Source organism: Cnephaeus nilssonii (assembly GCF_951640355.1).
Source record: "Cnephaeus nilssonii genome assembly, chromosome: 1".
Lineage (NCBI taxonomy): Eukaryota > Metazoa > Chordata > Mammalia > Chiroptera > Vespertilionidae > Cnephaeus > Cnephaeus nilssonii.
The window spans coordinates 62,465,890-62,493,660 of NC_137072.1; the positions used below are offsets into that span (position 1 = coordinate 62,465,890).

The window sequence follows — 27,771 nt, forward strand, 5'->3', positions numbered from 1 at the left end:
TGGTATCTATTTTTTTAATCCTCACCCGAGGATATTTTTTCCATTGATTTTTTTTTTTTTTTTTTTTTTTTTTTTTTTTTTTTTTTAGAGAGAGTGGAGGAGAGGGTGGGGGAGAGAGAAACATCGATGAGTTTCTCATATCGACTGGTTGCCTCCTGCACACACTCTTACCCTGACTGGGCATTGGTATGTACACAGTGGTTGATACTAAAGGACCATGTAAGCTCGATCCTTGAAGGGCTGTAAACAAAAGCAGCACAGTGACAAGAATGAATGCTGTCAAGCCTACTCTCCCCATTGAAAAAAGAAACACACACAAACAGAACCTTCAAACACACCAATCCCATAAACTCAAGTGGTGTTTATTTCCAATTATGCCTTTAAAGGTGACTTTCTGTTTTCCTTTGAGAAAGATGTATTTGTTTGGCTTCATAAAAGCATTGTCTTATTGACATGTGAAGAACTGTTCTCCTCAAACTCTCGCTTCTGAGAAACATGAGCTTCTCTAGAAAGTTATCATTACTAATGTTCACAAATTCATCAAAATTGGACCTTGAAGCATTCTCATTTTAAAATTACCGTGAATGACTATGTTTCCAACAGGGAAAAACAATACTGTAAAAAGCAGAAGCAAAATTGTTATTTCATTTCTTCTGTCTCCTCCTCCTGCTGGTCCCCTTGCCCTCCATCACCTCTCTCTTGCTGCAACATGCCTTTGCCCTCCGTGTGCTTCAGAGAGAATCCCAAGTGACAACAGAACAGTCGGCCTGACTGAGAGGAGAATGTCACTTAGTGGTACACACTCTAGTGGTTTAACTGAGAGTGACAAGCCCCAAAGTGCAGTCACCCGGCGGGGTGGGGGGAGAGGTCTGAGTGGGAGGCAGGTGCTCAGAAAATGGCATTGCAGGGGTGGGGCAAGTGGTTTAAGCCTTTTTCCTAACTCTCAAAGGGCAGGAAGACTTTCTCAGGTAACCGTCCAGCAGTTACAGAGACTCAGGCCAGAAGGACAGAGTAACTCAAGGCATGACTGGTTAAATGCTTTCCTTTCCCACTTTGCCCCTCTAAGGTGCATCCTGTGTAGCAGACAGGCATCTGTGGACCTGGCCAGGCAGACCAGGGGGCTGAAGAAAGGGATCTTTTTACACGGTCCAACATGTCCAGTGCCAAATCATCACAAAGCAAACTGAGCAGTGTCGAGGGAAGAATTGACAGAGCAGTTCAAAGGTTCCTGGTGATTCCACTGTATTTCATAGAACGTTTTACATTTCTTTTTTTGGTCATGGTAAGGTCTATTGGCACAAATAGCACAGCCACAAAGTATTCTTTTGCTTTTAATAACTCATCTTATATATATATTTATATATTTTTATATATCTCCTTTATCTTCATTTCCTCAGCAAAAAAAGGGAAATAAAAATATTGATCTATAAAATAAGCTGATGATAACACAATGGCAAAAATAGCTTATGTTAAGTGCAAGGGGTGAAGCTTGAAAGCAAGCTAAATTGCAACAACATATTGAATTAACATTTTAAATACAAGACTTGCAATAAAATAATTCTTGAGATATGCTTCTCATTTTTAGTTTACTTTTCAAAAAACTACTCTATATACACATATCCAGTTGTAACACTTGACAGTAGCATATGGGGCGTGATATAACTTTGGTACACATTGCAGATATGGATGGGTAATGTCTGTAAATGATATTCCTTCACCAGTTAGAGCACTGTACAGCCAGGTGACCTGTCACCTGATCCCCCGTGATCCTCCCACAGGAACCCCAGATTCCTTCCCAGATCCACCAGAGACAGCGGGAGAAAGCCGGCTCACTGGATCCATATCGTGTTTCCTCTCTCGGTTCTCCTGGGTTCCACCGTCAGCTCCCCAAAGGTGGAGAAAAACTGCTCCATTTCTTTCTGAAGCATGTCATTTCTTTTCTCGGCGTCTTCTTTCGCTCGCTCTGCGTTCCGCATTTTGATTTCTATCATTGTGAACTTTTTCCTCTCCTGATCCAGTTCATCATGGAGGTTCATCATTTCTGTTTCCAACGTCAAGTTTCGCTGCTCTAAGCTACAAAGGGTTGGGGAGGAAGTAAAAGATAAAGCGATTTTATTCACGTGCAATCGGACAGCGATACAAATATATTTCTAAACTCTGTCTCTGCAAAGCTTAGGAAATTGGAGTGAAGTAAGGTCCAGTGATTTGAAAGGTTTTTGTTGCTGTTGTTGTTTGAGGATTTGCTAAGATGATTTGCTATCATGTTAACAAGATACCCCCAGACCTCTCTCAGGAGCACTTCGTTGCCATTTGAAAGGTTACGTATAAATGTCAGCACAGAGGAGTCAGAAAGCCAATGTCACACAGCACAGAGCAGCAGAAGCAGAAGGCAGCCCAAACCACAAGGCTTCCTGGATCCTTACTGCAAACTGGGCTTTACTACAAGAAAGGGGGAAAGCCCAGCAAAGAGGGAAGAAAAGGGGAGCAATCCTATTTGGTTTCTAGGAGAGGAAAAATAATGATAATAAAAATATCATTGTTAGAGTCCACTGCTAAGGATGAACTTTCCGAGACATAGGAATATTATAAAAGTGGTACCAAAAGTAGCTAACATACATGCAGAAGAGTGGTGGAGGTAACATGTGGTGAATAAGTAATCCACCTGACATTTTGTGACAATGAAGTCCACCCAAGTAACCTGCTATCCCTAATTCTCACTGCTTTCCAAGTTACTGTATCTTAGGATCTCTAGATTTATATTTCTATAGATTGATAGATAGCTGTATCCTTTTGGATAATTGTATGATTTTAGATAACTTTCTTGAAAACAGTTTTCTCCATAATCAGTAAGCTCCAAAACATAATTTGTTGTTGTTCAAGGAGGAGTATTAAGCACTTGTTTACTATATGATGAATCTTAATAATAGTTCACTTTTTTTGTGTCTTCTCTTCTGAACTAATATCCCTGGGATATGTTTAAAGTTACCATAACACTAAAATTTGAATTTCAGAAATCTGATTATCTTAATAACAATTTTCAAACTTAAAATATCAATTGTTTTTGTTTTGTAATGTCTCATGTGTTATTTCATCCAGATAAAAATAATGACACTTTAGAAATAAACCTGTTCTTCTTTTGAAAGTAACTAGGATTTAAAAAGTTATTCTTCATATTCTCTAATCAGTTAGAAGGCTGTTTTGATCACATGATCACAATTTTTTATATGACAACCTGGGAGTGTGCTGGTTGCAAATCAGAATTAGTCTACAGCCGAAACAGGTTTGGCTCAGTGGATAGAGCGTCGGCCTGCGGACTGGAAGGTACCAGGTTCGATTCCGGTCAAGGGCACATACCTTGGTTGCCGGCACATCCCCAGTAGGGGGTGTGCAGGAGGCAGCTGGTCAATGTTTCTCTCTCATCGACGTTTCTAGCTCTCTATCCCTCTCCCTTCCTCCCTGTAAAAATCAATAAAATATATATTTTTTAAAAAAGAATTAGTCTACAATACATTCTCCTTGCTTTTTAAAGCTGTTTATTTTAGAAATAAAAATACTGAAAGAAACTCAAGCATAAATACCAATGAAGACAACCCTTTAAACAGTACTGATACATTATACGTATCAGGCGCGAGTATGAAACTTCCAGGACTCTAACGGCCTGAGTGGAATACAGAAGGGAACCCCGCCCACTGCAGACATAGAGTGATGCTGGGAAAATACATAAAAACGTTAAAAATACATAGCAAGGTTAAAAGAAATACAAGAGCATCTTCAAGTGTCGTAACCGAGGAAGATACTCCAATTTAGAACAGTAAGTGGAAGCACACAAAGGGTATTGGTCCTGGATAGAGGTCTGAGGCAGGAGCTAGTTGGTTGTTTTTTTTTGTGTTTTTTTTTCACATGGGGGAGAAGAGGTCTCTGGTATAAGAGAGGAAGAAAACTGAGAGTGATTCAGATGAGAGCTTATAGCATTAATTACCTTTATACAAAAGGGACCAGAAAAACTCTACTCATGGGCCGAGTGAAGTGTCAGAATTGAATCAGCAAAATAAAAAAAGTCAGTGTTAAGCTATACATTTTTGGCTATGTCTCCTTGGGCAAAGGCAACAAAAGCAAACTGTAACTACATTAAACTTAAAAAATTTTGCAAAGTGAAGAAAGCCATCAATAAGAAAGACAACCCAACTGAATGGGAGAAATATTTGCAAATGATAAATCTGGTAAGTGGTTAATATCTAAAATATACCAAAAACTCATATAATTCAATATCAGAAAAGCAAATAATCCAATGAAAAAATGGTCAAAGAACCTAAATAAACATTTCTCCAAAGAAGACATATAGGTGGCCAACAGATACCTGAAAAGGTGCTCAACATCACTGATCATCATGGAAAAGGAAATCAAAAGCATAATGAGGTATCACTTCACACCTAAAGAAAGGCTATCATCAAAATGACAACAAATAAGTGTTGGCAAGGGTGTAGAGGAAAGGGAACTCTCCTGCATTGTTGGTGGGATTATAAATTAGGTACAGCCGCTATGGGAAAGAGTACGGAAATCCCTCAAAAAATTAAAAACAGACGTACTGTATGATACAGCATTCTATTTCTGGGTATTTATCTGAAGAAAAAATCCCAATAATTTAAATAATATATACACCCTATGTTCACTGCAGCGTTATTTACAATAACCAAGATATGGAAGCAATGTAGGTGTCCATCAATAGGTGAATTAATAAAGGAGTGGTACATATATACAATGGAATATGACTCAGCCATAAAAAAAGACTGAAATCTTGCCATTTGCAACAACATGGGTGGACCTAGAGAATATTATGTTAAATGAAATAAGCCAGAGAAAGACAAATGCCATATGATTCTACTTATATATGGATTCTAAAAAACAAGCCCAGCCGGTGTGGCTCAGTGGTTGAGCATTGACCTATGAACCAGGAGTCACAGTTTGATTCCCAGTCAGGACGCATGCCAGGGTTGTGGGCTCAATCCCCAGTAGGGGATGTATAGGAGACAGCTGATCAATGATTATCTCATTGATGCTTCTATCTCTCTCTTTCCCTCTCCCTTCCTCTCTGAAATCAATAAAAATATATTAAAAAAAAAACACAACACAATTGAAAAAAAACCCAAAATGAAACAGAAGCCAACTCATAGGTACAGAAAATAAACTGATGGTTTTCTGAGGGGTGGAGGGTGGGAGGTGGGAGAAAAAGAGGAAGAGGATTAAAAAGCACAAACTTCCAGTTATAAAATAAGTTACAGGGGTGTAAAGCATAGGAAATATAGTCAATCTACATATATAAAAGGCTAAGTGACCATCTGACCGTCGGGTACCTAAGATGTGCAATGACCACCAGGGGGCAGACGCCCAACACAGGAGCTGCCTAGCTGCAGTGACTTGGCAGCAGCAGTTCTCGGGTGACGCACCCTGGAACCAGAGAGGAGGGAGCCCAATTCCTAGAGGGACTGCGCGATTTCACCTTCAGCCGTGGGTTATGGTCCTGGGGCACTGTGGGCCCCAAATCTGGTTTACTGCAGAGCTGTGGTGACTGCAGACGCCCTTCAACCATGGGAGGTTGGCTCCAGAGCGTGTCCGGTTGTCACGCCCAGTCCCGCCCTGGCAGTCACATTCTAATTAATTTCCTTTCAATGTGCATGAATCTGTGCACCGGGCTACTAATAATATTATAATAACTATGTATTGTGACAGATGGTTACTAGACTTATTGTGGTGATCACTTAGTAAGGTATATAAATGTTGGATCACTGTCTTGTACACCTGAAGCTAATATAATATTGTATGTCAACTATAATTAAAAATAAATCTTAAAAAAAATAATTAGTCAACTGGAAAACAGGTCTGGGAAAATTGTCCCTAATGCTTCACAGAATGAGAAAGATAGAAATTTAATGTGAGAAAGAGAAGTTAACAGAGATGGAGCATGGATTAAGAAGGCCCAACATACTTGAATAAGGGTTTTAGAAATAGGAAGTTGAGAAAATGGGGAAGATGAAATAAAAAGGTGATAGATAAAAATATTCCAGAATTGAAAAATACATGTCCTCAAATCAAATAAAATTTGAAAGGTAATGGTAAAGATAGCAGAAATTTACTAATCAAAATAAAAAATGGTATAGCAATGCTAATATCAGAAAAAATAGACTTGTGGGAAAAATGCATTATTATAACTAAAGATGACCATTACTCAATGATATCAATTCATCAGAAATATACAAACAACTCTGAACTTTTATTCACCTAGCAGTGTAGCCTCAAATAAGTCAATATAAATTATAACAGAGTTATAAGGAGACATTGATAAATCCATAAACATTAGGAGAGTTTAAGTTACCTTTGTTAGAAGTTATAGATCTATCTGATAAAAATGAGGAGAAATGTAAAAGATTTAAGCAGCTTGATTAACAGACTTGCTCTATGGTCATATATAAAATCCCAAACCAATCAAAAAAGAATAGTTTTTATAAGACCAAATAATTGATATCATAAAAATAAATTTCTCTGACTATAATACAATAAAGGAAATGGGGGGGGGAGAGTGGGGGAGAACACTAAACTCACATGTTTAAAAACTAAAAAACATATCAATAATTGATAAAGTACTATCCATCTATTTTATCTATCACCCACTGAGCTATTCAGGTATGTACATATATATGTACACATGTATGTATCATCTATCTATCTAACATCAATATTTGTGGGAGGAGTTAAAAAGAATTTGAAAGCGAAATGTGTAAGTCTAAGCAGGAATTCCTGTGGCCTGGGCACGTGGCAGCTCCTCTGCTCTACTTTGTGAGCCCCTCCCTTTGCCTGTCAGGTGGTAGGAATGCTACAGTGAAAGGGCCCCGTGAGATGCCACTCCATTGGAAAGTTCTATTATGTTATCAAAGTCTCTGAAATGCACCATAGACTCAGAACGTAAATGTATCACCAATGTCCTCGAAAAGGAATATGTTCATCTGCAGCCATTCAGGATGATAACTTATTTCCAGGATGGAGATAACAGTTGAAACTTGCATTAGGATGAATGCAAGCTTCAACTGCTATCTCCTTTCCCAGTGCTAAGTGCTCATTTATCACCACGCACTGGCAGCGATGCAGAGTTCTGGTAGCCAGGGCTTCTAAACATCACATTTAGAAAGAGGAGTAACCTTAAAGATGTTGATGCCTTTTTCTTCTTATTTAAACTTCCCGTCACTCGGCATTATGTAGAAAAATTCAAATCAACTTTCCATTCAGCGAAGTTTACAAAAACGGCTTTCGAAAGTAATTTTTCAACTTAACATATAAATAGCATTTTAGTCTATATTTACTCTACCATAGCTCTTGAAAATAAGTATCTTTTGGCCTGATGATTGATAAATGGATGGAAAATGGTAAAATAAAGTCAAGTTTATATACGTAAAAGGAACCATGTGGGGTGTGGAGACATGGAAGCAGTTGAAGCAGGACAAAGACTGATGTTCACAAATGATAAGGGTCTTAGGACCCCCACATGGGGAGAGGTCCACCCAACACATAGCCTGAGCCTGGAAGTGAGAACACTAGAGGGGTTCCCTCACACTGAACTGAGCCTCAGGCCTTCTGACTTGGGAGCTCAGTGTTCTTTGCCCTATCCGATGCTGAAAGGAGAACATAAAAACAATCAGTTTTGCCTGGCCGGTGTGGCTCAGTTGGTTGAGCATGGTCCCAAGCACCAGGAGGTCACCGGTTCAATTCCCTATCAGGGTACATGCCTATCAGAGTTGTGGGTTGGATCCCCAGTAGAGGGCGTGCAGGAGGATGTTTCTTTCTCATTGATGTTTCTCTCCCTCTCTCTTCCTCTCTCTAAAATCAATTAAAGCAAACAAACAAACAAACAAACAAAAAAACACACACACATGCAAACAAACAAAAACAAACAAACAAAACAAAAACAGTTTTGCCATTTCTGTGACCTCAGTGACATGTGAATGTGGTGACTTTCAGGACAAGATTATGTTTGTGAGCCCTGGGCTCCATTCTCCATGGCCTGACAGTCAGGCCCTGTGAACTCAGGACACTCAGACAATGCCCCTTTAGCTTGCCTGGGTTGCTTTCCTGGAGAAGTTGCTAAGCAAACTTCTTCCTGCCTTGGCTATCTGATGAGAAGATGTGAATGGTTTTAGCATAGCTGTTTCCTTATAAATCATAGTTTTTGCTTCCCATTTAGGCTACAATTTTCCTTGTCCATCTGAATATACTTCATGTCAACACCTTCCTCAAAAACCTTTATGGATTCTTATTTCAGAGTAAAAGCTAAAGACTTAATCTGATCCCCAAGATCCCATCACCTGTTCCCTGTTCCCTCCCTGAGCTCCTGGCCCAGCCCATCTCACAGCATTTCCGCCTGCTCCTCTCCCAGGTGTCTGCACCGCTTCCCCTCTAACCTGTCACAGGCCCTGCCCTTAAAACTGCTCTTCACCAACTCTCTTCCCCCTCTTCCCAGTTTACCTTAGCAGAGGACCTATTTTACTTATTTATCTGTCGTCTCTCGTACAATGGAGGCATGTTCCATGAGGACGGAGTTTATATATGTTTTATTCACTGCTAAATTCTCAGGGCCTGAAACTGAGCTTGGCAGGTAGCGGACACTCTCTCAGCATTCGACAATCAAAAGAATAAAAAAAGGTCTGATTATTTTGACAACTTTAACCTCATTCCATCCTTTTCCTGTCAGTGAAAACAGGCTCCTAACCCTCCGTTCATTCCCCTCTCTGCTCCTCTCTAACCAGCCTCTAGCACAAACCCTCACAGCATCATTGAGTACCTCTGCTGTGCAGGAACAAGGCTCAATGGTTTCTTACCTGCTCTCATGGGAAATACTACTAGCATTTAATTTTTTCATATGAAGAAATCAAGGCTCACAAGAGGTAAAGTTAACTTTCCCCAAGTCCCCCAGTTTACAAACGGGGAAGCCAGGCCTTGAAGAGGGGACGCTGGCTCTGGAACGAGCATATTCAACCCCCTGTGTGAGTGTGACCAGTAGGAGGCTCTCTGGCAGTTTTGAGCTCCAGATTCTCCTCACCTCTTTATCTTGGACTCATACTCTATCTTCTGCTTGGTCATTTCCTGCTTCAGGCTGGACACTAAACTGTGCAGTGCACTGTGGTTGCTGCTGTTGTTGCCCACAAACGTCTCACTGTTGTCGCTGCTGCTGGTGGCACGACTACTTCGACCTCCCACACTCCTCCGGTCACTTTTGTTTTCATAGTCCCCCGGGTGGGAAAGATCGTCCTGCGGGGGCCCATCCAGCACAGGGTCCTCAAAGTTCCCGCCATAAAAGTCCTGTTCTGGACAGGTGGTGGTGGAGGAGCGACAGGAGTTGGAGTTCTCAGGGAGGGAGATTTCACAGGAGGAAGTGGACCAGGTGGCACTGTCAACACTCTGTTTGTCATCAAGGTTCATCATGGAGAACTGCTGGTGGACGTTGTCATAGGTGGAGAGCCTGTTGTGCTGGCCTGACTCTCCTGTTTGCTCTTTCTGCTTGTTGTCTCTCAGCGTCACGTAGCCATTGGGCAGCCAGGACATGCCGCGGCTGTTCATGGGGTTCCCAAGTGAGTCGCTGTTTAATATGCCCATGCGCACCGTTCCGTTCTGTACACTGTGGGTGCCCATTTTGGTGCCAGAGCCCTTCAGTGATGAGGTCCTTCTGGCCTGTAAGCTCCCATTGGGGGTGGTTTGGGCTTTCTCAAGACCTTCTGCGTTACTGCTGCTGAAGGACCCGTTGGTGACGATCCCACTGCCCTTATTGAAGGCGGGGTTCTTTTTGACCATAAGAGGGGGGCTCCTGGAGACATCCGGCTTGTGAACACTGTTCCTCGGGCTGTTAGTTTTGCTGCCTGACAGAGCTGTCGGGGAGCCGTTATCTACGCTGCTTCTCTGGGGAGATTCGGACTTCTCCCAAGAGCACTGCCTAACAGGACTGTCCTTGGTATTATTGTTCTCTTTGTTCTGTAGCTGACCCACGCTGGTTTTCTTCTGAATTTCATTGTTGTTGTTGCTCATTCCGTCTTGGGGCTTGCTTTGCAGTTCTGCATCTTTGGGGAAAAGACGATCATGTTTGCTAATCATCATCGACATCAATTGCTGGACCACCACAGTGCCTAGAAAACAAAGTCATATGAGTGAAATAGTTTTGATTTATTCCCCATTTTGAAAGTGATCCTTAAAGGACCACATTCAGGTGAACATTCAACATTATTAGTAGCAGTGCTGACTGAACTATATTCTTAATGATGATAATGGCAACAGAAACTAAAATTTCTTGAACATGTACCATGAACTCTACCAAGCACTTAAACGTTTGTTACAGCAAGTAAAATAACTCAAAAAAATGAATAGAAAAATTGATCTATTATCAAAAGCAGTAATTTATTTAAAAATTAATGGGTTTATCAGATTAATGGTATATTAGCTGAAATTCCAAATACATTTTTACATATTTCTCACTGATTTACAATCTGGGCTCCAATCCCTTAAAACTGGCTATCACCATAAACCAGGCTTCTAAACTAGTTTCCTTACTTGGGGGCCATAATTTCCCTAAGAATCTTCTTAAGTATTAATGTTATTCATGTACCCACAATAAAGCAGTTTAGGCTAATGCAAACATCAATCATCTTTGCTTTGGCTTGAACTGTATTAATTTGATATAAACTCGGTTTATATCATGTTGATGAAAGTTTGTAAGAGTAATTAATGTCTGATAAGTACACATAGGGAATAAATTTAAATTTTAGTTAGTAAATGTAGTTTCTACATAAAATACTTAAACCATGATATCTGGTGAGGAAAATGATGACAAAGGCTTTTGACAATGCAGATTTCCACAGAAACAGCTGCTAATTGAGTGGCTGTCAGACTTACAAACCTGACCTGGTCGGGAGGCCACTCTGTAGCTTAAAGCAACACCTAGGCGAGATTTGATTCTGAATATAAATCAAATCAAATTTTGCATAGGAAAAATGTGTTATATCTCTCTCTGTTCTGCACATTTCTTCTGTGATGATTCAAAACTTATATTTAAAACAAGGATCTGCCATGTGCCAGGTCTGGTGCTGGATCAATGTTGCTGAAACACTAATATTTATGCAAATTATTTGGAGATTCTGTCAAAGTGTAGGCATTGGGTGGGGCATACGACTTTACATTCTTAACCAGCTCCCAGAGGACACCAGCAGTAACAGCACAGGAACAAGGGCCTCACCTGGAAGCTTCACAATTTCAGGGCCCACTGAGGGCCTTCTGAGTCAGAATCTGCATTTTGACAATATCCCCAGGGTGATTTCTGTGTTAGAGTCTGAGACACACTGTGCTACATGGAAATGTTTCATTTACAGCGTCTAAATTAAGTTTCTCAAAAGACTGTGAGATAGGACTTAACATTTTTCACATGAGAAAACTGGAGCTCAGAGAGGTTAAGCTTTTGCTCAGGGCCATCCTAATATATAAAAACCCTGGGTCGTAATGTCCGATAACAAACAAGGCTCGACCAACTGGAAGTCAGTCCTGCCTCAAAACTGACTGCTGAGGGGGCTGCAAATCAGGGCCAGAGAGAGGCCTGAAGAGAGAAGCAGGGACTGATCCATTGCCTCTGTGGCAGCTTTAGATCAGGACTTGCCTCTCTTTCTCTCCCAGTCTGGCCAGCAGCTGCACCTCCATTTCTCTCAAGGCCTCCACCGGGACTGCTGATCTGCCCCACCTTTCTCATCAGCTCCATTGATAGGCCCAGAGATGGTGACTGGCATAGAAACCAACCAATCAGAACCAAATCTGGGTGAAGTGTGAGGAACCAATGGCTCCCTAGGAGGTGGAGCTTTTGATGCTGACTGGCATAGAAACTGACCAATCAGAACCCAATCTGGGTCAACTGTGAGGAGCCAATGGCTGCCTAGGAGACAGAGCTTTTGACTCTAACTGGCATAGAAACAGACCAATCAGAACCAAATTGGCTAGCAGAGGAAGGGAGAGGGACAGAGAGTTAGAAATATCGATGAGAGAGAAACATCGATCAGCTGCCTCCTGCACACCGCCTACTGGGGATGTGCCCACAACCAAGGTACATGCCCTTGACCAGAATCGAACCTGGGACCCTTCAGTCCACAAGCCAACACTCTATCCACTGAGCCAAAACATTTAGGGCGTAGTTCATTCTTTTTATTGCTGAGTGGTGTTCAACTCCATGGCTGTAGCTCAGAATTAAGACTTTTCATGACCAGAGCAAATTAAAGCAACAGGAGAGATTACTTTGCTGCTCCATTTCCTCCCTACTCTTTAAAAATACCTACTTGTCCACTTGTGCACCTATCCCATGCACATATTATTACTGTATTTAGAGAAAATTACTTTTCTCATTGGGCACCAGGTTTCTTAGGGGCAGAAAGAGGCCCAGGACTCCTGTTGAAATGGGGTTCTTCGGTGTCCTAGGAAACTCAGAGCTCATGGTTCTGCTTCTCTGCGGAGCAGCTTTGCTCTCTTCTGTGGTCAATACTGGCAGGGGGAGGGGGAGGGTGGACCAGGCAATTTTTATAGGACGTCTTCTAAAACAGCAACAATAAGAGTTCAAACAAAAAGACAAAAAAAAAAATCACTGACTTCTGGGAAGATGGTGGCAGCATAGTATTGAACCTCCCCAAATCCCCACATAAAAACAGAGCAACTAGTTAGCAAATCCCAACTCGTGGACAACATTCACAATAAAACTTGGTGGCAAGATATCCTCCCAAACCTTATAAAAGAAATTGCTGCAGACAAATCCCTGTTGTCACAAGACATGCATGGTGATGGCATCTGTGTGAGAGGAAGCAGGAGGAAGAAATAATGGGCCAGAGAACAGAAAATCCCCCAAGTATAGGAATTTGCTGCAAAATGCAAAGGGCTAATTTAAGAACAGCAGGTGAGACTGGGAGGGAGTGTGCCTAATCCCATAGAGACAATCTCTCAGCAAGCCTGAAGAAGTGAGAGCCATCTAGCACCTGTGAACTGTCATCACAGGCAAGCCAGAGCGCCTTCCAAACTCCACATGAGGGGAAACTCTTGCGAGTGGAATCAAAATCAAGCAGGGAGGACTAGGACAATAACGATGAAAGAAAGGGAAGGTTAATTAAAACCAAGGATTGGAACTAAGCCAGTACATCTTAGAAAGCAAGCTGCCACATTGTGGTACTCTGTGAAAAACTGAAGATTTGGCTCTGTGAAATCAGAGACCCTAACCTGCACGCTGACCAGATCATCTACACATGCCTGGCTTATGACAACATACATTTGAAAAATTCACTGCGCAAGGCAGATCCTCCAGATGTTGGTACCTTTAATTTTAGAGTATCAAAGACATTTAATTGTGTCACTGTCAACACAATCTCACCAGAGGATAGACTAATATTAATAGCTAAATATTAAGAAGCTGTCAAGCTTAAGGTGTTAAAGTTTTTTACTTGTTCAAATTTCATCAACAGCAACACATTCTGTCAGAGATTTTCTTAAAGTAAAAAGATGAACTTAGTTCATTTTTGATAACCTGTCTGCCAAAAGCTCAAGTCTGCATGACTATCGTTTGTCCATTGCTCTCTGAAGTAAACATGAAGCACCATGGAAAAACAGTTAGTGTAGCTCTCAACTCAAGTAATCACACAAAGGCATTTCCTTGAACTGATTATTGTATTACCTTAAAAACGGTATGTGGAAGAAGCGCTTTACACACAGAGCTCATCTCTCCACCAGATTGTTCTCAAGGCGGGTATTTAGTACAGTTAATATGTTCTACTGTCTAACAAAAACATTCTTAAGTAAAATTTGTATTTTTTCCTGTTGCCAGTGCATGGCAGTGAGAAATGTAATGTAATGATGCTAGTGGAGTTTGGTACCACTACCTTGATTCACACTAAGTTAGTTATTTTTTTCCATCATTGCTTTTGCACCATCAACGCAAATGTCAACATAGTGAAAGGACATAAAACATCTTGGTATAACATCTTAGTATTTTTATGAAGATATGTTTGAACTTGGAAACCTCTGGAAGGCACCTTAGGGGCCCCCATGTATCCTTGAACCACATTTTGAGAACTACTAGGCTAGAGAGACAATAATGTAAGGACCAGTGATGATCATTAAATGCATAGTTACATATAGAACTAAGACTGGATAAGAACTAAAAGAAAGAGAGTATAGTATCTAATGTGTATATGTAGATATAGTATAAATATCTATAAATATAAAAGCCTAATATGCAAATTGGCCCCCCAGGAGTTAAACCAGGAGACTGGAGTTCGATTGCTTGCTGTGACGTGCACTGACCACCAGGGGGCGGCACAGAATGAAGAAAGGCCCTGGCAGCAGCTGAGGAAGAGAAGCACTGGTGGCAGCCGAGGAAGGGAGGCAGCCGGCAGCCTGGGAAGGGAGGCCCAGGACGGCAGCCGGAAGGAAGGCCCTGGCCAGCAACCAGAAGGCCCCGATTGGCCCTGATCGCCGGCCAGGCCTAGGGACCCTACCCGTGCATGAATTTCATGCATTGGGCCTCTAGCAAAACAGTAAAAGGAGAATTAAAAGATCACATATAAAAAGTTTTTAAATGTTTGCAATAAACATACTGGTATTAATAGTATTACTATTGTTATTCTGAGACTATTATGTATTTGATAAGAGGTGGAGAACTGATTATTTATCAGATATTTGAATTTTGTAATTTCCAATGTCTTTGAGAACCAGGATTCATATTTGGAAGGAGATAAAACTGTAGTGGAGAAAATAATAAATTAAAACGCTATAGACATGATTTTGAATTGGAAGTACAGTGTGAACTTGGGAGGCAGTTTGTCTTTAACATATGACAAACTGCCTGGTGTGTATGTATGTATATACATATGACACACTGCCTTGGTGTGTATGTATGTATATTTTACATGTAATAAGTATGTCTGTAAATAGCATTTATATCTACTTGCTCTGTCCACTGAAAGGTCTAGAAATGACCAAACCGGTAGCAATGAGCATCACTGGCACCTGTATCTTGGTCTTAAAATATCATTTCCCACTAAAAACAACTTTTTTGAAAATTGGACTCTTTGGAAATTGGTTGATTCAGGTTTGGGGCAGGAAACATATGAGTCTGGGAAATCTGAAATACTAAAAAGAAAGGAAGCTACCAAAAGCAATTCAGGTCATGTCAAAAGGACTGGGAAGGCTAGTTGAAGGGGCTTCCATTGTCCAAAGATGGAAAACAGTAATTACAAAGAACAATAATTACAATGCATTGACTCATGAAATAGATTTAAATACGTGAGTTCATAATTATATTTTACAAAATAATGTTAATAATAACATTTATAATAGGATGAAGAATAAGAAGGATGAGGAGGAGAACTCACAGTTAGAGAATGTTAAAGAAGCCACAGCTTGATGGACCTGGAGAGTATTATGCTAAGTGAAATAAGCCAGTCAGAGAAAAACAAATACCATGTGACTTCACTTACATGTGGAATCTCATGAATGAAATAATTCAATAATCAAAACAGAAACAGAAGCATAGATACATAGAACAGACTGACAGCTGTCAGAGAGGTGGGAGTAGGGGGACTGGGTGAATAAAAAGTAAAGGGATTAAGTAAAAAATTTATATATATACATAGACACAGAAAACAGTATGGTGATTACCAGAGGGAAAGGAAGTTGGTGGGTAGAAGAGGGCAAAGCAGGATAAATGGGGATGGAAAGAGACTTTACTTTGGGCAATAGGCACATGATGCAGTGTGCAGATGATGTTTTGTTGACTTGCACACTTGAAACCTGTATGGTTTTGTTAATAAATTCAGTTAAAAAAACAATCTATTTCCTTATTTAAAACCTAATAAAGGGAAAGACTCAAGCAGCATTTATCCTGTCTTTTATTTATGAAAGCTAACACTGGATTACTAAGTAGTAGATGAGGAGAAGAGGTTTTGTTTGTTTGTTTATAATAAAAGTGTCCCAATTATTAAGTTAAAACATTATGATGCTACAATATGGATGAACATTGAAGACTAAAATAAACCAGTCACCAAAAGATAAATACTCTGTGAATCCACTTACATGAGGTATCTACTAGTAATAAAATTCATAGAAACAGAAAGTAGAATGGGGTTACCAGGAGTTGCGGGAGGAGAGGCATTATATTTAATGGATACAGAGTTTCAATTTTGCAAGATGAAAAGAGTTGTAAAGGTGGATGGTAGTAACTGTAGCATGACAATATGCATGTACATAATACTACTGAATTGTACACCTAAAAATGGTGGCAAATTTTATGTTATGGATATTTTATCACATTTGTAAAATTGAAAAACAATTATAGAATTAGGATATCACCATTTCAACATCCAGTGAATAGTTTTTAGAATTGCACTAAGATCACACAACATAAAGATAACCAGATGTTATATAACAAGATCTATAGCCTTGCTAATATTATCAGACATGAGTTTGATCCAGGTTCTAATTTATAGAAAATAGAGGGCAGAGAACTATGCTAAACTGCATTATGAATATGCAATCAACAAAATTCAGGATATGGGAAACTATACAGTTTAGATAACCTAGTTTTTCAACAAATTGTAGGGATGCTGTATATTATCCTATCTAATAATAGACAAATATGCAAATTTACCATACCTCCGACACACCCACAAGCCACGCCCACAAGCCACACCCACCACCCAATCAGAGCAAGTATGCAAATTAACCCAAACCAAGATGGCTACAGCCACAGAGAGCAAGGTTTCCTAGGTAACAGAGGAAGCCAAGCTTTCCACCTGCCCTTGCCAGGCCTAAGCCTCCACTCAAGCTACAAAGTTTCAATTATAGAAGGTAAACAAATTCAAACAAATGGCGGCAGAATGGAGCTTGGGAGAGCAGGCCAGGGTTGCCGCCAGCAACAGGGGAATCAAAGCTTTCCTGGCCGTGCCCACCCACTTAAGGCAACAAAGTTTCAATTATAACCCCAACACAAATGGCTGCCTGCCTCGGAGGGAGCCCCAGGCTTGGCTCCGCTCCAGGCTACAAAGTTTCAATTGTAGAAGGAAAATAAATCCCAGATACCAGGGCCTCCACTTGGGTTGCCAGGGGGCGTGGCCGGCCTGCAAACCACCACAGGCCCCTCGCTCAGGCCGCCCCACACCCCAAGTGAACCCCCACCTGATCCGGGACGCCCTTCAGGGCAAACCAGCTGGCCCCTACCCCTGTACTAGGCCTCTATCCTATCTAATAAAATAGTAATATGCAGATTGATCATCACTGCAACACACAATATAGCTGCCCCCATGTGGTCAAAGATCCTGCCCCCATGTGAACACAAGATGGCCACCACAAGATGGCCAGCAGAAGAGGGCAGTTGGGAGGCACCTGGCCTGCAAGGGAGGGCAGTTGAGAGGGACCAAGCCTGCAAGGGAGGGCAGTTGGAGGTTATCAACCCTGCAGGAGAGGGCAGTTAGGGGTGACCAGGCTGGCAGAGGAGGGAAGTTGGGGGCAAACAGGCTGGCAGCAGAGTGGTTAGGGGGTGATAGGCTGGCAGGCAGAAGCGGTTAGGGGCAATCAGGAAGGCAGGCAGGCAAGCAGTTGGGAGCCAGCAGTCCTGGATTGTGAGAGGGATGTCCGACTGCCCGTTTAGGCCCGATCACTGGGATTGGGCCTAAATGGGCAGTCGGACATCCCTCAAGGGGTCCCATATTGGAGAGGGTACAGGCTGGGCTGAGGGACAACTCCCCTCCGTGCACGAATTTCATGCATTGGGCCTCTAGTAAGATATATATATATATATATATATATATATATATATATATATATATATATAAAATAAAAGACTAAAGGGTATGCCGGGCCGGCGTGGCTTAGTGGTTGAGCATTGACCTATGCACCAAGAGTTGGGTTTCAATTCCTGGTGTATAGGAGGCAGCCAATCAATGATCCTCTCTCACTGTTGATGTTTCTAACTCTCTCTCCTTCTCCCTTCCTCTCTGAAATCTATCTATCTATCTATCTACATACATACATATGTATACGTGTGTGTATATATATATACACATACATGCACATACACATACATATGTACATATATATACATACATACACACACACACATATATATATATACATACATACACATATACATATGTACAAATATAAAAGAAACCCACAGGTAAATAAGTAACATTGTCTTATAGAGGATCATATTTTTATACCTCTTAAAATCAGTTAAATAAACCAAAATTAATAAAAACATATTACCTTAAAACAGTAACTTTTGAATTTTCTGAAAATTGCATTGGACTCAAAAGTGAACTTGAGTTTTCTAGTTCTTGTCTAATATTTTACAGATGACTTATAGAAGTTCCATTCATTCTTGTAAGGTTACTAAGGAATCAGCCAATTATTATGTTTAGTAAACTTAGAAAAAAGTCTGACTCCCAAAGGGAAGATTTTTTTCACTTAAAAAACCTGAGAAAATAAGTGGAATTATTATGGATTTACTTATTTCTCTCATTTGCTCATTAAGTTTAGGCCAATCAAGAGACAGTGATTTTTTTATCAGGGTATAAGATAATCATTTACTTACCCTCCATGATGGTCAAAGGATCTTCCATTTTGGGGCGCAGGATATTAGGGCCAAAGACAGTGGCCAAGTTCTGTGCACTCATTTTGTTAACTCCTGAATAGGACTGTACTTCATCCAAGAATCTGTTGGGTGTAAGAACAAAACACAATGAGGTTAAATTTGCCAATGGGATAAAATGAGTCATCCGATATAATAAAAGGCTAATATGCAAATCAACCGAACCGCGGAACAACCAGTTGCTATGATGTGCACTGACCACCAGGGGGCAGATGCTTAACGCAGGAGCTGCCCCCAGGTGGTCAGTGCACTTCCACAGGGGGAGCGCCACTCAGCCAGAAGCCGGGCTCACGGCTGACGAACGCAGCGACGGTGGTGGGAGCCTTTCCCGCCTCCGCAGCAGTCGGACATCCTGAACTGTGAGAGGGCCCAGGCCAGGCTGATGAACCCCCACAGACTGCACAAATTTCATGCACCAGGCCTCTAGTTATAAAATATTTATAAACTCAAGAATGTTAAGCGATGATTATGCAGGTAAAATTATTTAGTAATTCAAACATCTCTTAATCAAATGTGGAGAAAATATGTTGCAAATTATTAAGAATCAGACTTGAGGAATCATATCAGATATCACCTCTGGCCTGGCTTGACTTGGTTTCCTCTGTCAGTTACAGAAACAAATGTTTGGATAATACTAATATGGACCTAGATTGAAGAATATGAGTTCCCTTCCGACGCCTCAATAAAGTATTAAATATGTGTATTCAATTTGAGAATTATAAATAAGATCATCTGGTACAATCCCTTATTTCAGAGGGGAAGAATCGCCCCTCTTTGTGGAGTAATTTGTGAGCTTTCCATTTATAGTCTGTTAAAAAATGAGATCCAACATTTTTAAAATTAAAACCTCATTTCTACTGACGTGAAAATTACAAGCAGAAATTGTTTCAATTTATTAGGTGCTAACGAACAAGAGGCATGAAATCAGCCTTCCCCTGAATGAGTTTAGTGGCAGGGGTTGTTTTTGTAGTCTTTCAGCATTTTTTTTTTTTCATTCCCTCTCCCTTCTTCATTTTGGCAAGAACTTCTGTTTTTCATGGCTTACAGAGTTAATCGATAAGACAAAAAAGGAAATCATGGAAAATAACAGTTAACTCATTTATGTGTTATTTAATGCATGCTATTATGTGTCAGTCATTGTGCTAACTTGTTAAATTCTCACAGCATCCCTGTGCGGTAAGTACTAGGACTGTCCCCATTCTACAGGTGAGACACACGAGGCACCAGAGAGGTTAAGTCTTTTCCAAGGACACGGACTTAGGAAGTGGAAGAGCTGACCTTTGACTCCGGTGTTCTGACTCTAGAGTTCGTGCTCTTCATTACTACACCGTGACTTTTCAAAAAAGGTGCCCATTTCCGCATGTTCATTACTGTTATACAGACTAAACTATAGTAAAACTGAAGGACAAAAAGCCAAACGACCATTTCTTATTTGAAATAGCGGAAATTAAAAGTCTGCTTAAATGTTTCAAGAGAAGTTAAGTTTTTCCATTGTGAAGATAAAGACTTGCAATACGGTTCTCAAAGACTTTCCCCCTTCTACTTAAAGAGAATTTAACCTTTTTATTATCCAGTACAGTAGTGATCATTTAAGATACTCTGCAGTCGTGTCAATCATCAATTTCTTTATTTAAATTTAATACGTTTTGATTTTATGTTTGGCTTTTTTAAACAGGAGCACAGACATGGTGCCTCCCATCCCAGGCTCTAAGTTAAATATGGTCACTGAGAGAGAGCTTTGCCAGGCACAGCTATTTTTCTAACAGAGTTGAAGTACAAATGTCTTTTCAATGAGTCTGAGGTGGGAGAGGAACTGAAAGAAAATAAAACGCAGTGAGCACTTATTACATATACACTAATTAGTTAAAACTATAATTTAATTTTTAAAACAAAAGTGTGAGATGCGTGTTGTTACTATCATTTTACCGATTAGGACTCTTAGATTCAAAGAAAATAAGAAATTGCATAAAGATAAGTAAGTAGTCAGTGGTAGAATCTGGCCTCCCATGCAAACCTTTGTCATGCCAAGGAGCATGTTCCTTCTCTTGAACAATAGTACAAGGTACATGTACAAACAACTTTGACTAAAGTTCAAAGTAACATAGCTTTAATATGTGGAGCTAAGAGAGATTTCAGAAATAACAAATTACAGAATCATGCAATCTTAGTGCTCAGAGAACCTTTGACATCACTTTGTCAAACCTCTTAATTTTACAAAGGCCAACATCGCAGCTCGAAGCAGTAAAATGATTTCATTCACTGTCAAACATTAGTTAGTGTCAGGCTAAATATAGTCTGGTTTTGTTTAGGACAATTCTTACCTGCAAATATACTTGAGGAGATTATAATTGACCACTGGCAAACTCTTCACCTGCTTTGCTAATTCCTTAACGCCCTGGGGATAAAGAAAAAGAGAATAAATATTACCTTTCTAAGTATTGATCTTGGAATTAAAGCCAATGGGAAAAGGAGACATACAGTGCTGTTTGTTGTTGTTGTTTTTTTAAATTAATTTCACATATTATCAGTGTAGGATCCTGTCCTAAAAACTTGCTACCATCACAGAGAGAATGTTAGAAATATTTTAAAGGATGTGAAAGGATTTCAAATATTTCCACAAGTACTATTTGTGGAGAAACACATTTAAGTGAAGCCCTTTTAACATTTTAAGCATTTGTTCACACTTGCCTGAAAATGGGAGGTAGCCTCAATTATACTAAGGTTATTGGGGAGAAAAAGTAGTGTTGATGTACTGAGAGTCCTTCCCATTTTCAGCATGCCCCAAACATAGAGAAACACACGTCTACAGACAAATAAGTCTCTCAAAATTGGTCATGTCTAGGACACATCGTTTGGGGTGGGATGCAGGGCTGGAAAGCCTGATCTTTCTGTAAATTTCACAAAGGGATTAAATGCTTTGTTTCTTCTCATTGTAGAACTTCCTCTGAAATATAAATGGTCCCAGAAAAGCTATCGGATGATGTAATCTGATTTGTTCTTCTCCCTGTAATGGGCCAGATAGTAAGTATTTAAGCTTTCTGGGACATATGGTCTCTGTCTCAACTATTCCACTCTTGTGTTTTAGTGCAAAAGCAACCACAGACAACATTATATAACAAACAGTCAGCAATTTTGACAAGCTTGCCAAGAAAATCCAATAGGAAAAAAGGGATAGTCTCTTCAACAAATGGTGGTGAGACAACTAGATATGCCCATGCCAAAGAATGATACTGAACCCTTTCCTCACACCATAAACACAAATTAACTGAAAGTGGAGCATACAGCTTAAATGTGAGAGCTAAAGTTATAAAGAGCTTAAAAGAAAATATGGGAGTAAATCTTTGTGACCTTGTGTTAAACAATGCCTTCTTAGATATGCAAATAAAAGCACAAGTGACAAAAGAAAAATGGATAAATTAGGCTTTATCAACATTAAACATTTTTGTTCTTCAAAGGATACCAATCAAGAAAATGAAGAGACAAATCATAGAATGGGAGAAAATATTTTCAAATCACAGACTTGATAAGGGACTTGTATCTAAATTATATAAAGAACTCTTACAACTTAATAATAAGATAAATAACTGAAATAAAATGGGGAAATGATCTGTCTATGATGTTTCTCCAAAAAAATACACCCATAGTCAATAAGTACATGAAAAGATATTTAAAGTCATTAGCCATGAGGGAAATGCAACTCATACCTCAATGATATACCACTTTACACACATTAGAATGGCTATGATAAAAAAGAGAGAGAACAAGTGTTGGCAAAAGAGAAATAGGGACCTGCATACATTGGGAATTTACATGGTGGAGCCTCTTCAGAAAACAGTGTCACATATGACCCAGCAATTCTACCTCCTAGATATATATACCCAAGGGAAATGAGAACACATGTTTATAGCAGCATCATTAATAACAGCCGATCAGTGGAAATGTGTCTTGCAATCGATGAATAAATAAATAATGGGATATTATTTAAAAGTAAAATACCAATACACAGTACAATGTAGATGAACCTTGAAAACAGTGAAAGAAACCAGTTACAAAAGACAACATATTGAATGATGCCATTTATATGAAATGTCCGAAATAGGCAAATTTATAGAGATAGAAAGTTGATTAGTAGTTGCCAAGAGTTGGGAAAGGAGAAGCATGGGGAACAGATATGAAGTTTATGGGGTGATACAATGTGCTAATATTCTACAATTAGATTTTGGTGACGGTGGCAGAACTCTGAGAATATAGTAAAAAGTACTGAATTGTACACTTCAAACGGGTGATTGTATAGTATCTGAATTGTATCTCAATAAAGCTGTTTTTACAAAAACAGGCAGTAGGTAGGATTTCTTAGGAGTCATTATTTGAGGTGATTTAAGAGGCACAGCATGAAAAAGAAAACATGAAGTAAGTCATCCACTTTGTTCATAGACTATTTGGCACCACAATTAACCTTGTAGGGGAGCATAGCGGCAAGGAGTGCTAATTTCATTTATTCAGTCATATTTTTCGTTTTGATGAGAGAAGGAATTAAAAATGGGACCTGAGTTATGTGTGCCAAGTCTAAATGTGTGTGATATCAATACACAGAATAGTGGAACACAATCCAAGGATAGGGCAAAGGAAAGATGATAAAGGCAAAGGACCCTGACAAAACCCTCAAACAAAAGCTTTCGTAGAAATAAATGCAGAGACTTACGGCTTCCTCTTCCTTGCTGAGCAGCTTGGCACATGACAGAAAATCTTCATACTTCGCATAAGGAATCACTGGTTCTGGAAGTTCTCGGAGATACAGTTTGAGAAGTGACGCCACTGTGTGCACATCCGTGTTGCTGTGGAGAGAGAAGTGTGAAGATCATATTTGGACTGAACCTTATAGTATTTTATTTTTTTTTAATCAAATATATATATAGTAGAGGCCCAGTGCACGAATTCGTGCATGGGTAGGGTCCCTCAGCCTGCCCGGCAATCGGGGCCAATCGGGGCATCTAGCCCAGTCCAGGGGGCGGGACTGCGGGAGGTTGGCCAGCTGCAGGAGGTTGGTTGTGCGAGCTCACTGACCACCAGGGGGCAGATCCTGCATTGAGCGTCTGTCCACTGTTGGTCAGTGCGGATCATAGTGACTGGTCAACCGGTTGTTTGGTCGACTGGTCATAACGATCACTTAGGCTTTTATATATATAGATGTGTGTGTGTGTGTGTGTGTGTGTCTAAGTGTCAGAATTATATATGAATTTGCAATTAAATCAGTCAATCCAGCTTTCAAGAAATACATACTTATGTGACGATGCCTACTAGATGCTACCGCAGGTGGGAAGGAAAAGGAACATACATAGAAGGACACTTGCAATTCTCAGTGTGGTTTGAAAATATTTGGAAGTTCAGCATTTTGTTTTTGTGTGTATTTGATGTTAAGCAAAAGTGTTAACTTTTGAAAACAATGAGTATATACCAGACTTTAAATAAAATAGAACACAATTTACAAAAAATACCAAATTTACTTATGTGTGAATTTAATGTCAAAATTAATTACTTCTGAATCTTAACTTTATTTCTCAAAATATCTCTCATTCCTGAGAAGACACTGGTGATTGGTTATAGATACCTGAGGCTTGCCATGACATGCTGCAGCTTTTAAGCAGAGCCCATTTTGAAAATGATTGAATATCAGCATGATCGCTTGTCTAATATTCTAAGATAGTTGGGAATGCTTAGAATCTTTTAGAAAGAAAAGGAAAGTGCTACAAAAATAAACAATGAAAACTTAACATGAAAACAAAATTTTTATTCTCTGCTGAATATTAGAGTGGCAGGATAATTTACTGAAATGTTATTTTATATTTTGTTTTCTGTATTTCCCTATTTCCAGTTAATCCATGAAGATGGCTGACAGCAAAGACAGAAAAAGGTGGGGTTGTCTTTTTCTGTAGTTTTGGTTTTGTTTTTTATCTGGGGGCAGAGAGACAGGAAAATGGGAAGGGGTGATGGGTGAGCAGGGCATAAAAAGGTAAGTGGATTCCCAGGAAGTAGGAAGAGTGGTAGTGAATGGGGTCAGGGATTTTTGTCAGTAATGAGAACATACACCCACTCCCAGACCTCGCTGAAGGAAGTGAGAAGTCGCCAGAGGGATATACCTGGACAAGCTGGAACAGAGGCACTGAAATTTCCTGCCTCTGTGAATATTCTGTTGGCCCAAGAGCACATGAAAGCAGAGTTGACTTCACCAAACTAAGTGGGCTGAGACAATGGGCATTTCACCTCTCAGTTTGGGACTCAAGTTGATTTCATCAGGCATTTCCCACACAGCTCATTTGTGTTAGACGTTACAGAAAACACAGTGGCTAGGACCCCAATGAGTTAAAGGAATGTATTATTCTAGCCTGCTTATAACTTATAACCCGGGGCGGGTTGGGGGGAAGGGACAGCAGATATTAAGCAGATAATAATAAATGTTCATAATCACAAGGTGGTAATAAGAAAAGTATCAGATGCAATCAAGAGAGGACTAATCTAGAGGCTGTTTCTCTGAGAAAATGATGTTTGGGCCAAGATCTGAAGCGTGTGTGTAAGCATTAACTACGTGAAAGCTGAAGAATAGAAGGAGACCTTCCTGATTAATGCAAAGCAGATAAACAGAGGAAGCGTCCGGTCCTTGAGGAGCTGACAAAGGCCAGGGAGACCAGATCTCATAGTGGGACTGGACCACGGACTTCACCTCCCTTAGAATTAGAGCAAGGACAGAGGTTTTCCATTTTCACACTGAAGTGAGTCAAAGGAGGCATTCTGTCAATCGTTTTGCAGATATTAAAATAATAAAGGTGACCTGATAGGGCCTGTATTAACTAATTTTATTCTTTCCATAATTAAGTAACTATTTTTTCTCTTAAAATTCTCAACTGATAGACAATATAGAAGTCATCTCAAAGGCTTGTAAAGAAAATAAAAATCATGTCTTCCAGATGTCTTAAAAATTGTGACCAAACTCATTAATTCCTAAAAATACTTTTCTCCAATTTATTTTTAAATATAGACCTAAAGTAGTCTTAATGGTAAGACATGAAAGACACTATTATTTTTTTCCTGGCAAACCACTCTACTTCATGCATATCAAAGCCCTTCTGTGTTTCTTGTGCTGTGTTGTAAATCACCTGACCCTTGAGGGTGCAGTCCTCAGTAGTAACAAAACCATGAACTGATAGGATGGGCAGTTCAACCAAGTATTAAAATAAACTATTCCCATCTTTTGATTCTACTCGAATCCAAACCACACTCTAACCCAACCCAATTTATGACCGGGTTAGGTTGTGTTCAAAGTCAATGACAATTTTGTTAAGTTATAGGTAGGTACAGAGAGAAATATAAAAATAAAATATCAGATAAGTATAATTTCAATATATGGAATATATCATGTATAAATTGTATGACCACATAGAATATATAAAATATTTATGAAATAAATAAATGAGACAATAAGAAATAAGAAATATGTATATTTAACAAAAATCTGTTTTAGTATGTCAATGAGGATTCATTACTCTCCCCAAGCACACTGTTTTTAAGGTAACTTGCTGTTTTTTTGTTTTTTATTTTTTCATGTTTCTCACTGCCTTTGATCAGGTTTTTATTTAAAATTAGCTGTCCAAAGTGATTTGGCCTTTATGGAATAAACAAAGTTAAGTTTATGCCGCAGGCTTCTTTTCTTCTGCGGAGGGTATCTTTTCTGAGGGCTTCTTAGTTGCTGGTTTCTTGGTACCTGCAGCCTTTTTACTTCCTTTATTATTTTGCTTCTAATGAAGTTGAGCTATAGCACTGAGGACGTTTGAACACTAGATGGCGCGATTGCAAAGTTAGACTAATCGAGATGGTGTGAAAATTGTGAGGGATGAAAGGCTGCAGAATCATTCTTCATCTGCCAGCAATATTCTTAGTTCCAAAGCTGCAGTAATTTCCCAAGAATAGAAATATTCGAGCTATGAATCAAGGTAAGAGATGTGGACTGGGATGATTATAGTATCCCTTCCCTACGGTAATATGTTACATTAGCTTTTTAGCTTCTAGTATATATAAACCCACACACTGTTAAATAGAAATAATGAAGAAAAATTACAATATATTTTCTTGTTTTTTTTTATTAGCAAATGTTATTAATTTTTTTGCTTAAAGGATAAAACTTAAATTTATGACTCTTTTTGGGGCTTTATTAAACTTAAGTTATTTTGTAGGAAAAAGACTTCTACATTCTCATTTTTGGCTTTGTCCTCTCCCACTGAATGGAAGAAGACAATCACTTCTGGACAGATGCCAACATATTTGCTGGTTCTGATTCACTTCAAGAGCCTCACAGTGCATCCACCCCAATTGCCAGTATGCTACCCACTACGATAGGAAGTCTGGGGTTTCTCGAAAAAAAAAAAAAAAAAGTCACTCTATAACAGAACCACATTGTGCATCAAACTTTCCAGCCTGACACCTCTTCCTGATAACTCATTATTTAGCCTAATTTTTAAAAATATGTTTTATTGATTTCAGAGAGGAAGGGAAAGGGAGAGAGAGAGATGGAAGGATCCAGCCTGCAACCCGGGCATGTGCCCTGACCAGGAATTGAACCTAGGACCCTTGAGTCCTCAGGCTGACACTCTATCCACTGAGCCAAACTGGCTAGAGCATTACTTAGCCTAATTAATATTTGCTTAATATATGGCCAATTAGGTAAATACCAGTTAAGATGAGTTCTATATTGTCTACTCATTTAGAATTTTAAGGTAAAAATATTTTTAATTATGAAAAGAATAAAATTAATTAGAAAAGACAGGCCCTACCTATAAGATCACCTCTATTATTTTAATATCTCAACTGTATGTTAATTGCCCAATGTACCTAGAAAAACGTGTTCTTTTTGCCTCAGAGAAATATATCTCAGTCTTCATCTAAGGGAGGTCAAGTGACTGCATTATGGCAATAGCTGGTGTACATGGAGAATTAAAACCCCTAACCCAGCCAATAATAGTAATAACAACAGCAGTAGCACCCACCTACGCACATCTCTTTGTGCATCAGGCCTTCAAAGCAGC

At 39.6% G+C, this 27,771-nt stretch overlaps 1 protein-coding gene across 3 annotated transcripts in view; it reads right to left on the minus strand.

Moving 5' to 3' along the window:
- Positions 1 to 244: 244 nt before the first annotated feature.
- Positions 245 to 27,771, minus strand: part of ARHGAP24 (Rho GTPase activating protein 24) — a 249,498-nt gene continuing 221,971 nt past the window's right edge. The window contains exons 3-7 of one of the 3 annotated variants that reach the window (XM_079782174.1): positions 23,400 to 23,532; positions 21,019 to 21,092; positions 18,641 to 18,762; positions 9,086 to 10,163; positions 245 to 2,073 (exon numbers count right to left, since the gene is read on the minus strand). In XM_079782174.1, coding sequence (XP_079638300.1) covers positions 1,830 to 2,073; positions 9,086 to 10,163; positions 18,641 to 18,762; positions 21,019 to 21,092; positions 23,400 to 23,532 — 1,651 coding nt within the window. In that variant the 3' untranslated portion in view covers positions 245 to 1,829. The remainder of the gene's footprint in view (positions 2,074 to 9,085; positions 10,164 to 18,640; positions 18,763 to 21,018; positions 21,093 to 23,399; positions 23,533 to 27,771) is intronic. The other 2 variants (XM_079782176.1, XM_079782175.1) reach the window with 2 other exon arrangements.